The 13853-nt window shown below is 33.2% G+C and overlaps 1 protein-coding gene across 1 annotated transcript in view; it reads right to left on the bottom strand.

Moving 5' to 3' along the window:
- Positions 1–494: 494 nt before the first annotated feature.
- Elk (Eag-like K[+] channel) overlaps positions 495–13853 on the bottom strand; it is a 29139-nt gene continuing 15780 nt past the window's right edge. Inside the window, exons 4-15 of the mRNA XM_018537287.1 lie at positions 13625–13752; positions 12960–13188; positions 10970–11133; positions 10091–10304; positions 8881–9060; positions 8432–8631; positions 8034–8283; positions 7533–7792; positions 6925–7076; positions 6089–6257; positions 3962–4346; positions 495–843 (exon numbers count right to left, since the gene is read on the bottom strand). Coding sequence (XP_018392789.1) covers positions 641–843; positions 3962–4346; positions 6089–6257; positions 6925–7076; positions 7533–7792; positions 8034–8283; positions 8432–8631; positions 8881–9060; positions 10091–10304; positions 10970–11133; positions 12960–13188; positions 13625–13752 — 2534 coding nt within the window. The 3' untranslated portion in view covers positions 495–640. The remainder of the gene's footprint in view (positions 844–3961; positions 4347–6088; positions 6258–6924; positions 7077–7532; positions 7793–8033; positions 8284–8431; positions 8632–8880; positions 9061–10090; positions 10305–10969; positions 11134–12959; positions 13189–13624; positions 13753–13853) is intronic.

Raw genomic sequence — 13853 nt, 5'->3', positions numbered from 1 at the left:
AGTTAAATATTACAACGAGATCACGAATTGACGTCAACGGCGAAAGGAAACGTAAATGTCAATTTACGAGTATCATAGTGTCATGTCAACGAGCGCTTGTTTACACATTACGATAAACGTTAAATTACGGGCTTGACTATACCGGCGCGTCGTCGACCGTGATTTGGAATAACCACCTTTTGATCAATCTTGTACGTATCGTATTATTTATCCAGCACTCCTATTGCAGACTGCATCAATCCCTTAATAGTTGTCTCTCTACATCCAGTTTCATTTTACCAGAAATTATTCCATTCTATCCGTAACATTATAGCGCCATTTATCCCGATAAATGTCCAACAGTTTGACAATATCGTGATTAATATGCCAATCAAACATTATTGCCTCGAGCCTTTAGCTTTTGAGTTATCGCACTGAATTATCGAACCGGTTAGAGTACCCCACAGTCCTTCGCAAGTCTCCAAATTGAATTTTTTCATACGTTCCTCTTTATCGCACGCGTTAAACTATTTTATTGATAAATCTGCCGAATTTGCGGTTTTATGTACTTTTTTCTTCAATCCGGCGTCCCCTCCGTCCGCATTTGCGATAACGAAAAATGAATTTTTCGCACGGGACATGGGCTCGTGAGTTGATCAGCTCAGCTATCGAACGAATCAAACTTTAATGAGCGTGACTCCGGAAGACGTCGTAACGCCTGGTACAGCGATGCGTTGTCGGCGTCGCCGGCGCTGAAGCGGTGCCACAGCTTGTTGTCGGGATCCCAGGCTGAATTGGGCGGCCTGTATAATCGAGGAATGTGCCGACCGTCGCGAGTAATTCCAAAAACGTAGCTGTTATTTCCTGAAATCGATTTAAAGGCATCTTAAACGTGCGATGTACAATGATTATGTAGCTATAGGCGATATATGATGTCGAATCTTACTTTAGCTGCGTTTGATTTTGTTGTTTTAATTCTTTGTATGGCACATTTTTCTATTTAAACAGATTTCCGTGAAATCTTCCAATTCTATGTTTTTTGCTTTGTCGATTACAAATGTAAAGTGAAATTAAAAAAATTTTAAGTAACGGATTCAATATGGTTGTCATATAGGGGTAAATTAGTGTACAAATAAATATAAATTAGATATAGACTATAAAAGATTTTCCTTTTCAGATTGTTAGACCTTTAACAGAAAGTTAAAGGTCTAAGCTTCAACGTGAGAATATCCCAAAGCTGTTAGAATATCTGGTTCATGCGTTATGAATTTATGAAAATGGTCAAAAACGTGAAAACGCAACTTCTTCTTTCTTGGAAACTTTACGTGACAGACAATTTTTGAGATAACATTCATATTCAGCGCACCTAATTCACTAAAGAACATTTTATCACGACAAAAGTATAAGAAATTTGTAACATAATATAATTATTATCTCCACACAGTAAATAAGTATTTCTTGTAAAAAAATTTAACATGTAAAAAATTAAAAAAAAATATATGTATTGTATTTTGATTTATAAAAAATATTTAGTAAAATTTTGAGCTTATCTTAAATATTTTCCAAGAAATCGCATTTTTTATAAACTGTTTTTTTTTCAACTTTAATTATTTCCTTAGAAATAATTAGAAATGAATAATTAAGTTTAAAGACCATAGAAAACATGTAAAGTAAGTATGCCAAGTAGGACAGCAACGTTTATAAAACGTTAAGATATGGTTATCTTTGTTTAAAACTGTTTAAGCTCACATTAGTTTCCGTATGATTATAGAAGTCCAGCAACGTTTGGATACAGATTACGAGAGATACTGTTTGGAGAATAGTTGTAAAGTCAAATTTCTTCCCACGAATATACCTTTTTATTGTTATTTTGACATGTATATTTAGGAATGTATAATATTAATTAATACCATTTATTTCAACAATAAAACTGGATTAATTATCCATCAAAAATATTTTACTAGGGTAAAAAAACATTTTAAAATATTTATATGGTGGTTTTATACAGTGATTTTAATTAATTGTTATGTTTATTTTGATGTTTCCTATACGAACATTTGCAACTGTTACTCAAAACATTACGAAAAAATGTTTTTTCAATAGTTTCTTAACGATGTTTCTTTGTTCTACTTGGCATTAATGTATCAGAAGAATGTGAAATTGATTTTCTTATATAATTACATACGATGTACTCACAATTTAAGGAAAAATAAAAGAAGGTGGAAGGTATACCTATTTTCCATTGCCACACAAAGCACTTATAATTATCATTCTCTCTCTATCATTCATTAAACATAAAACAGAGATAGACAGCGCTGATAGCGTTCAAATCGACGCAGCCAAAGCGATCGTTGCTGCAGTATCATGTACCGCAGGATTGGCAAAATTTGAAATTGCGATGATTACTACGGGATTAAAGGCTTCTCTAAATAAGTTGCAATCGTTAAACGTAGTTTGAAAACGCAAAAACGCTAGGCAATTAGAAGCGTCAATGATACTATTGACCGTTTCTAAAGTGGCATTTGCGAATTACGTTTTGCGATTGTATGTATTGTACATAAAGAGGCCTTTATCCTTAAGTCTTCAACATTGAGCTGGATTCGACATAAAATTTTTATATACTTTTTTTCTATATTTTAATTAAAAGCACTTTTTATGCTTATTATGTAATTTAATATTTATATTATATCAATATATTTCGTTTTGAGTATTGCGTTGTTAAATATTTAACAAATTTTAATTTTAATTAGCACGTAACGTAAAAGGAAACTTGGATTTTAAATTCGGAATAAATGCTTCAAGTGATATCATATTAATTAATTAATAAAAAAATTTTAAATCATTAAAATCTAAAATAAAAAGTAATAAATTACTTTTAAACATATTAATAATTAGATAACACTTTTGTGATTTCCACGGTTACTGTATGTACAAAAGCTGTACGTTTCGCGAGTTATCTCCGTGTCTAGATCCATTATTAGAATGCCAATGTTTCGCGAACATTGCAGTTCACTTCATCATGGTGAGGAGTAGCTTGATACTTCTCAGTATCACTTACCCTGATAAAGTGAACTGCAATATTCACGGAACGTTGGAATTCTAATAAGGAATCTGAACACGGAGATAATCCACAAAACGTATATAGCTTCTGTATATTAACAAACAATTATATAACATATTTAATATATTCTTTACTTTCTATACAAAAAAGTAATTAAAAATTTTTATCGCAGAATTTTTCTATTTTTATTTGAAGTTGATGTACTAATAAATATTAAATTTGTTGCTGAGTGCAAAGGGTTAATTTATAAATAAATAAGCTTGTCGGACATGTCACGACGTGATTATTCTTCACGTAGAGATATTTTTGCCAAAAGAGAAAATGTCCGTTAAAAAAACATGCGAATAACTCGTACGCGAGAGAAGATATTCCATGTAGGATGCTAAGGTGAAAGGTATCCTCCCCTTTGTGCAAAATACCCCTTCAGTAGTTCAAGTCCACCATCGCATAATCTCGTGCTTCTTATGGAAACGTATAAGCGTGGACGCAGCTATCCCCGCAACGAGATACCTCTGTAGGAAGACATATTTCTACTGTGGTGGATTGTTTTCACAAAGAAGTATTTTTCCTTGGAAAAATATCCATATTGTGAAAAATGTTGAAACGTATGTTCACGGAATCGTATGAGTGTGATTATTCTCCCTATAATGAGACGTATCTTTTTTTTTTATAATACATATATTATACATCTTATCTACAGGGGAAAATGTATATTTATTCCCTAAGTATTATCGTTCTACAATGTATTACACGCTCGTGATATCCAAAAGATTTATCCCTTTTTCGAACAAATGAAAAATCTTTCCGTATCAAGCCATTGTTTTATAAACTTCTGACAATCTTCCGCGATTCTGTTTACAAATCGTAAATGCTTCTTTGCATTAACGAAAGTACCTCGTATAACAATCAGGACGAAATTACCTGTAGTTGGAGATTGCGAAGGCGATTGCTGGGGCGAGCCAGCCAAAGGTGATAAAGGCTCGTAGGGCGGCGGTGGAGGCGACGATGGCGATGGCGTGGGCGACGGGGGTGGTAACCTGAGAACGACGTCCGGATCGAGGCCGAGGGCCTTTAGGGCCCTGCGAGGATTCGCACGCACCCACGTTTCGAACAGATCGACCGGCCAATCCGTCTGCGTCGACGCGTCGATCAATCTCGCTGGCGGATTCCAACAAATGGCGTCCGGGGGATGGGACGAGCTCCTGGCGAGGACTCCACTACCGCGGCTCGCCGCCGGGGTCGGTAGATTCGGATTACTTTGGGGTGAGCAAGCGAGCATCTGCAACGCTTGAATAGCATTGCGCACCTGTCGATTCAATGTGTGTCATTTTAATCTCGCGGCTAAACTCTTCTCAATTGATGAATCCATGGTTATTTTGAGTTTGAAAAAAAAAAATTTTTTTAATGATAAAAATTCATCCTAAAAAAATTTCTCTTAAAATGTATTCGTTTTATATGTCATCATAAAGATTCTCATTTATTCCTGTATCTATAATGCCATGTAATTTTAAAATCACATAGTATAAATATTCTACGTACATATATTTTTAAGTCTTTATTTCATTTCTTTACTATAACTAAACACACGGTAAAGCGGGGCTTTTTTATCCATTTCTCGATTATGTTTCTGAAAACAGAACGTTTAATTTGTGTTTGTGATTCTCAAAGAGCAATCGTGCGATTATATAATGTAATTATATGCACGTCACTACAAAGAGATGTAAGGTCTGTTTTCTGTTCTTGCACTAGATTGCACTAACACTCTAATTTTCGCCAAATATCAAACATATATATATCTATCTCATTTTAAGTTCCAAAAGTGTACACTAGTAGTTTAGCCACAGAAAACAGACCCATTGTTTGCTATCGTAAATTTTCGTATTACTTTAAAGTTGAAACTAACGGAATAGTCCCGCCCTACTCTAGCAGTATTTTACACAGTTGTGAAAATTTGTAAAAAATTGAAAATTTGTATTAAATTTAATGCATTTTACATTTCCTAAACGGTCAAATCAAATTTTGTGTTAATTTAACACAAGATAAATATGTAGGGAAGCAACACCAACATTATATAAAAAAATTAACATGAAAAACGTAATACTGACACAATTTATAAACAGTAATATTTTTTTTATAAAAATCAACATTTATAATATGTTAAATTAACACATTTTATTTATTTATTTTAGAATGTACGTTTCAAAAACATTATTTTTATATTATTTATTCACTTACTTGTAAATCGTGTTATTTTTACATTAAGAAATGTTGAATATCAATTTAACACAGAATATTCAAATAACACAATTACATTATATTAAATTAACAATCGGATATATTAAAAATTCAACACAAAATTTCTAAATAAGGATTTGATTGAACTATTTTAAAACAAATATAAAATGTTTTTACTGTGTGCTGTATGATATTTTATCTTGTATGAGATATTTTATATTTACCAGTGTTTTTTAACTGCAAAAATCTTCAAGTATGTTGCGAAAGTTATTGTAGAAAAAGTAAAAAACGCGCAAAAATTTAAAGTATAATAAAAAAGTGAGTCTGATACAAAAAATGTTTTAAAAATTATCTAAATTATATTGTGTTTGTTCTTATTTTAATCAAAATAATTAGAACTTTATTTTTTATTTCTGAATGTCATGTTTCTAAAACATATCTAAAACCTAATGTTATACCTCAAAAAATTTGGCTCGTTATTTAATATAAATTAAAAAAGATTGAAAAACGCTATTCTTTATATACACGTACACACATCATTCATTGCTTCAAAGTTATAAATTACTTTTTCGTAATAAAAATTAAAATCACTTGTTAGTTCATATCACAGGGCTAATATTTGGTTAATTATAGGTCACATAATTTTTTTCGAATACGAAAAAAGAATTTAATTATAATATATAGAGGTTAAAGCCAAGAAATGCCAAGAATCTTGGAAGATTGAGAAGTATATAGTTAAGTATAGTTAAGTGAATATAAAACAATTTGGCATGTCTCCGAGCTGGATTGAAACAAAGGATCTGTGTAAAGTACCTCGCAACTGAGCGTAGCAACATCCTGGTGCAGCGTGGAAAATTGATTATCGAGTCTCTCAACCGATCCTCGAATATGTTCCTCTACAGATTCTTGCGCGATCACTTGCGCCGTCCTTCCTCCTCGCAGCAAAACGCCCCTTGCACGTCTGCCTTCTCTATAATCCTCCCTGATATTTTAAACAAAGTTAACTTTATTCCTCATTATGCGAGCTAAAATATCGAGAATGCTGTGAGAGAAGAATCGATATATTGGAATCATGACGCAAAAATCCTAAAGTAAAGAATCCAGAGGTGGATTATGCTTCACCACAATTTCTGAACGATATAGATATATCATCATCTAAAGCCAAATCGAATACGATTTTGGGATATTCTTAAGTTCTACGAGCGGAAAATCGTGTTATCCTATAATTGAAGTTTTCTTTCTTTGGAGAGGGTAGCGAGAAATTGCGTCTTTTACAATTCAAGGTATTTCTTTATGCCTCAGCTTCAAAGCAAAAAGTAAATGTTATTTTTTTAAATAATTTATTAAATGTAAATATTCAATAAATATAAAGAATAAAATATCTATTAAAGTTATTATTTTTCGAAAAAGAAAACAGGTTGATGCAAAAAATATAAAAAATTTAATTATAGGAAAGGTGGAAAAGTAAAACAAATGAATTCGCTTTTTCTACTCTTTATCCATTATCTCAACCTTTTCACGCCGTTGAAATTTTTATCCTGCCATCGTTTACTTAACGTTCTTTCCTTTTTAATTTTTTACATTTCGTAAGAGAACATTTAGTTTTTTTTTTTTCCCAATAATAGTCTCTTTTTTAAATAAGGGCTTACCTGAACTTGGCATGTCGCGGGCTCGAAGAGGTGTGAAGCGGTGATTTGTTTGGGGGTGAGAGGGGAGAAGTTTCACCCTCCTCGGCTAGGTTCTCGTCGTCCTCACTGATGGAGGGCAGTGTCAATGACGGGCCATTTACATCGGACTCCTGCTAAAATTTACGCGACAAGAGGGTTAGTAAATTTCACCTGGGCAGAGTCTAGCTCAGTAATCTTTATGGAATAATAATGCGCATATATATCATTCTTTTTATAATAATATATATACATTGAAATATGTAATCTTTTCTTACTCGTTATATACGTATATTAAAATATTCGTAAGAGATACATAAAATATATTAGAAAATTATCCTATTTAAAAATAAAAATTAACATTTTTTTAAATATCTTCTAAAATAATATCTTTTAAAATATTTAAATATCACATCTCGAATTCTTTTCGATGATTCTTTAAATAATTATTTTCAATAATTAAAATGACATCTAATTCCTTTAATAATTCTACCTCTTCATTCCTTTCCGTTCTCTTCCTCCCTCTCCTCTCCGTTTTTCATTCTTCCTCTCTTTTTTTTCTTTCTCTCAAGGGAGTACATAGAGTTAATTACCTCAGCCTCGTATCCTTCACGTAAATTGTACGTAAGATCGTGTTGTATATCGTGTGCAAACTCTTGTTGATACTCGGGATACAGTCGAAGGACCTCAACTAAGCCCTGCATGTGTATACACTTCAAATCGCAATATGTTAGCGCTTTGACGTCGCAGCTGGATTTTACTACATCAATCGAGCCAGATCCAGTTGTGCCGCCGCCGTTATTTCCGTGTTGCAGGTGAACGTTTATGTCGCACCCCACTAAATCTCCCTTCCCTTAAAAGATATATCAGGGATGAAGTCTGCTGTGTAAATTAATAATTTCGTGCGTCTAGCTACGAATCTCAATTTAAAGAAACTTTAACTGATCTAAAATTAACATGTTCAATGTAATATTTACTCAATGTAAAATATTCCAATATGCTTAAGCATTTATCCATAATTTGTAAAATGAAATATTGATAAAAGAGAATAAATCGCGAATAACAAAACATGAGTATTGAATTATATTTATTACCTAAAATTGCTACCACCATATCATTTTGCACAACTTCCATAGATCCATTGCACAAATAATAGATGTATGAAAGGGCATCGCCTTTGTGAACGAGAAATTCGCCGGGGGCACAGAAATTATTTCTGATATGCAACGAGAGTAGCTTTAGACATCCCTGTGAAGCGGCTTCGAATATCGGTAAACTTAAAATTTCTCGATGAAGATGCATTGAAACATCTCCTCGCAATTCCTCGGGAAATTGTTTGAGAGTCTACAGAAGAATTATTATATATGTATTGTGATATATAACTATCATATAAAATATTGTTTCAATTTATTTGTTATTTAGTATTTTAATCTAACTTATCGATGTATATATTATAACACTTCAATTGAAAAGAAGCCTGATGTTCTTTTACCTCGTGCACGTCAATACCATGGTTCAGTGACCACATAGTCTGAAAGTAATCCTGCATTCGCTGCTTGAGTTCCTCCGGAATTTGATGTAAGATTAAAAAATCTTTGAGATCTCGCAACTTCGTCTGATACTGGGATCTTCTAGAGTACATTCTTTGAATAATTGCGGTAACATTTCCGAATACCACAGCGTGCATGAGAGCTGAAATGTAAACCTTGTTCACAATCCGTGCACTATCTTCTGGAGTACATAAAGTGTACATGGAATATGATCGATTTCACATTAAATCGCCATCAATATCAAGCAAGGGACAAATTCCCGATAATATACGAACTAATGGTGGAACTTATAATGGCATTACACCGTATTAACAAGGGTAAAATTCATAACACCTCAATAGGAAATTTTACAGGCAACATGCAAATCTTATTTTTTATGATCAAAACTTACCCCCAATCAACATTGTGCAAATAGAGAAGAATTTCTCTGAAAAAGTATTTGCCGAAACATTTCCGAAACCTACGGAAGTTAGACTACTGCAAGTAAAATATAATGCTGTTATGTAGCTTTCTGTGTGCGTGACATTTTGCACTGATATTTTTAATTTTTCAGCCAAGGTATGTATCCAACCTAAAACATATTAACGGCAATTCCAGCATTTCAGTTTTTTTTTTTTTAGTTTATAAAACGGTTTATTATCTGTTTTGCCTTATTCATTGAAATGCTAATATAGGATTATTCGCGTTGCACGCTCCAACATGTTCCTACTATAGGTCCTACTTACTTCAACAAGTGCATTGGAGTAAGTATGTGCTATGATAAAAGTACGTTGAAACATGCAACGTGAACAAACTTTATTTTCATAGAATTTAATAAAAATATCGTCCGGCTACATACTCTCTAACCCCTTTAGAATGTTTTCGCTTTGAAGACCGAAAAAGTTGAGCCACTCTTTTCCAAGACTGACTTAATTTTCTCTGTAGAGTGAAATTTTGTTCTAAAGAGACTTTAGAGAATATTAATTATTATATTTTATATTTTATATATATGTTTTTACTTCCAGATTCATATTTTTATTTCCATATTTTGTGCTGAAGTTGTGGAATTTATATTTTTATACTTCTATTGAGAAGCGATTCTTATAGTGAAACAGTTTCTCAATAACTATTGGATAACAATTCCTACAAATCTTATGCAAGAGCTCTCATATCGATAGGATCGTTTCTATAGTTGCAGATTCGTTCGCGCAATTCTTCGATGGATGTATAGACATGTTTTCTCAAGAGGTAGAACAGAATCGAGTGATTTTTATAGGTCACGAAGACCGTGTTCAAATTGTTTTTGTATTAGGTAGTAGAGAAATACTTGCGTATTCTCGAAAGATTGGCAATCTAAGCCATTCTTAAGTATACGGTGTTTAATATTTTTCATACCAATTTCATGATATCCGTATTACAGAATGTGGCGATAATAACTTGCGATTATTGAAATGATGCTGAATCCTTGTAGAAATTTAATACTTTTAATTTAATACTGGCTAATTAATTACCTATTTTTAGTATTAAGAGTACTGTAACACGATACTTCCGATATTGAAAATAAGTGATTAATTGGCTAGTATCAAATTTCTATAAGGGATGTGGCTTCAAGAGAGACTTACCTAGATCCCAATCCTTATCATTCCGCAACCGCTCCTTTTCAGCGATTACATACCAAATGCAAGCCAACCAATGTGCCACCACAACGAAGAAGAGCATAAGCATCGTTAAAATTACCGCGCTGTACTGCGAATACCTATCCATTTTTTGTAACAATCGTGCCAGCCTCAGTAATCTTGTGAGTTTCACTAAGTGAATGTTACTATGTGCTGATTCCTATAACAGATATCGATAACAAATGTTTATTTAGTTCTGCATTTTTTTTTACAGATCGTTTCCGAGATACAGATGTGTAGCAATTTTAATATTGTATATTTTTTACTTCAAAACTAATTTTACTTACTTAATAAAATAATTTTGCTAGTAATTATTTAATTAAAAATAACAATGTTTTGGTAAGAAGATATTTTTCCTGATATCATTTAATGATTAATTTTGACATAATATATTGATTTTCTATTACACCTAGGACAAATTAATTAGCTTAGTTACCCTCTTCATTGGATTGATGCCTGACGGAAATTACTAATTACCGCAAAACTGATATTAGGACGCGAAAACACACCCAAGTACCGTTCTATATAGATTTCTCCATCGTAACTCAAACACTCTTATACTGTAGACCTCGATCTTGCTCCAATATTTCATTTTTGTTTAAATTTAATTTCCATATTAAAGAAAAACAAGAAATTTTTTGTAGATTGAATTGAAAATTAAAAAGTATCGCACAGAATTGAATCCGATCTCTTGAAGATTATAAGAGAGATGACAAATTCAATATTTTGTAAAAAAGAGTTTATCGTAACAGCTAGCTGCTTTTTATAAGAAGATAAATAAAGATAACTCGTAAAAGTATTTGTAAGCGGATGAAAGATACCTACCTCACCGCCATAAACGTCTGAGGCATAGAGAAAATCAAACGGCAATGCCGCTACGAGGTCAACAAAGAACCAGCCTTTCACGTAATTCACGGCGATGCTTCTGCTATTGCTGACAACTTCGCCCTTTCTACTCACGTACGTTGTTCTGAAGTTCAAAACGATATCTAGGAAGGAATAACAGAGTATACATACATTCACAATTTCTAATGACCAGGATCTTTCGCACGTACGAGATATCTGGATATCTCGATTTCAAAAAATCTCGGAAACTTTAATATACATTTAACAAAAATGGATTTCAAAATAAGCTCTTTAATTGTTCTCTATAATCAAATAGGTTTTATATTTCAACTATTAACTGCGAAACATTGCCAATCTTGCTGAATACATCACGATTACGACACTCAAATGGTTTGTGTGAACTGTTTTTAATTAATTTTTTTTTTATGGTGAAATACAAATTAGGTATATGTTTTCGTCAAACGGGAAACATTGTTTTCAACTCGGGGCGTGACAATAATAGTGATTGCGAGCGAATGTAAACGCTAAGTTTATATGCACATCGCTTAACTACACGAACAGGAGAAACTGGCTTTTCTGCTTGTTGTCCTGCCGAGTTTCTCTTCCTGCAAACGTATCAAGCAGCTGAGCGAAACTTCGGCTTTGTACAATGAATGCCTTTTAATCCCGTTTGCAAATTGGATTAAAGCCGCGAAATTCACGTTCCACGTCCACTTACCGTAGAAGTAACTTCGTTTAAAAGTCGCAGATAGTCGATATTTTACATATCATGTATCACACGTAAAATATCGCTATTAATTCTACATTAATCGCGATGATAAATTTATTAAAGAATCTGTCACTATATATTATACATAAAATGTTTTGCGATAAACTCGTGTGCACATCGTGAAAGAAAATGAAAGGGTATGTGTTCCAATTTATAATGCGGACGTCTTTTAATATGTATTTTATCTACCTCGTTCAACTTCGTGACAGCGCAATTTCGTTCGACGGTTAAAATCGATGTTAAACCGAAGAGTATATATTGAAAATGCATGTTGTTTATTTACTTAGGTTCGCGCACAATATATACATGTATTCTACGAAAATGTTTGCGTCAGAATTAGCCTGCAGCCCCAATATCGCAAAGGATTAAAAAAAAAAATCAAAGGATCAACATTATAATGAACGCCCGCCATTAAACTGAAGATTTTCTAAAGGCAAAATCGCTTTTTTCATTATCATTAAATCCCCTCGTAATAAAACCCGTTTCCCTATCGGGTAACTTTCTTACGAAAAGTTCAAGCGCTGTTTTGCTTGCTCGATAATTGCGGATTTAAACGCGCCGTTTTTTCCATTGTTCGGCACTTTCTAAATGTCGTTGTCAAGCTAATTGAAAGATTCTTACGTTTTCTAAAAACATTTACTGAAAAATATTCTGCGTTCTTATTTCCTAGAAGAAACTGCTGTGCGATGGTTGAATCGAAAGCCACTCATTATTGCGCGACATACATATAGAGGAGAAAAGAAGGTGGCTGGTTGATCGCTTCTCTTGGTTTCGGTCTAACGAGCTCCACGTGTTACCAATTGAACGATGGGGGTGGACTTTTCCTATTTCCTTCGCAGAAACGTTATTCCAAAAGGGCAAGAGCGATCGATTTCTACTACGAGGTATAGCGATTAGACCTTGATTTCTTTCCTTACTTAGAAATAATACGTACACTAATACGTACACGTGTATGTTTAATGATCCAATATGATAATTTATCGATATCAATGGTAGGTTAATTAATCTCATTTATCGGCATGTCGAAAATAAAAGCGTTAGAATCGTATCTTTTTTTTTTTTTTCTCTAAATAGAGGATTCGTTTACCTGGAATAATCCAGTAGGATTACGGTTCAGACGAGAATCTCATTAATGGGATGAAGGGATAAAGAGAGTCTAAAGGGCAAGAGGGTCGAAAATTGGAGGTAGGATATACTCACCGATAATGAAGAGCACTTCGACGACAACGTCACTGACCATTGTAGGCCTATCGATGTTGATGAAGCTTGCGTTATAGGGAACAATTATTGCCACGTAAAAGGTCGCGATGAGAATCAACCAGTCCCAGCAGGATTTGAAACCACCATAATGGCTAAGAATAAATTGCGACTTTTTGACGGTTGTCGTTTTGTATTCCGGTAAAGGCGGCGCGGTTGAATGCAGAAGCGTCTAGAATAATACACAATGTGAAGGGCAGAGCTTTCGCCCTGAGTGTTATCAAATTTCTCGATGTTATTAAATAAGAATATATTTACTGTAAAGCTTCCCTTTGCGACATTAGTTTCTAAAGAAGATTTTATCCAATGAAGTACTTTCATTAGTTCCAAATGCAAACTAATTCGCAAAATAAAATTCATAAAAGTTAAATGCTAATTTAATCCGAGAAATAAATTCCTCATACTGGCACATATATCTCTGGAAATTTGAATATTATTTTAATCTTATTTGAGAATAAACGCAATAACTGTTAAATCCCAGCATAACGAACAACATATTATTATGGATAATAAGTTCTCATTATTTTATCAATTATCGTCATATAATAATTTAACCTTTATTTCTCTATGAAAAAGACAGTAATTTTGAAGAAAATAAACAAACGTACATTGTTTAGTTTAATTTTGTGCTTATTGTCCTGCTTGTAATGGCCCGACAGTTGATAAAGGACGGCGCGACTTCTTCTCCTACCGTAATTGGAAGGCGGTGCCTCAGGGTCGATATTGCCATTCGAGTCTGGAATTGTAAATTGAGCTATTATTGGACCAAACGAGAGAGATTACGATTGCATATAGAAATATTAAAGTATTTTGAAAGACAAAAATCACGCAAAAAGC

The sequence above is a fragment of the Cyphomyrmex costatus genome, unplaced genomic scaffold, assembly GCF_001594065.2.
Source record: "Cyphomyrmex costatus isolate MS0001 unplaced genomic scaffold, Ccosl1.0 scaffold100, whole genome shotgun sequence".
In the NCBI taxonomy this organism is placed as follows: domain Eukaryota; kingdom Metazoa; phylum Arthropoda; class Insecta; order Hymenoptera; family Formicidae; genus Cyphomyrmex; species Cyphomyrmex costatus.
This window is presented reverse-complemented; position numbering and strand designations above follow the sequence as displayed.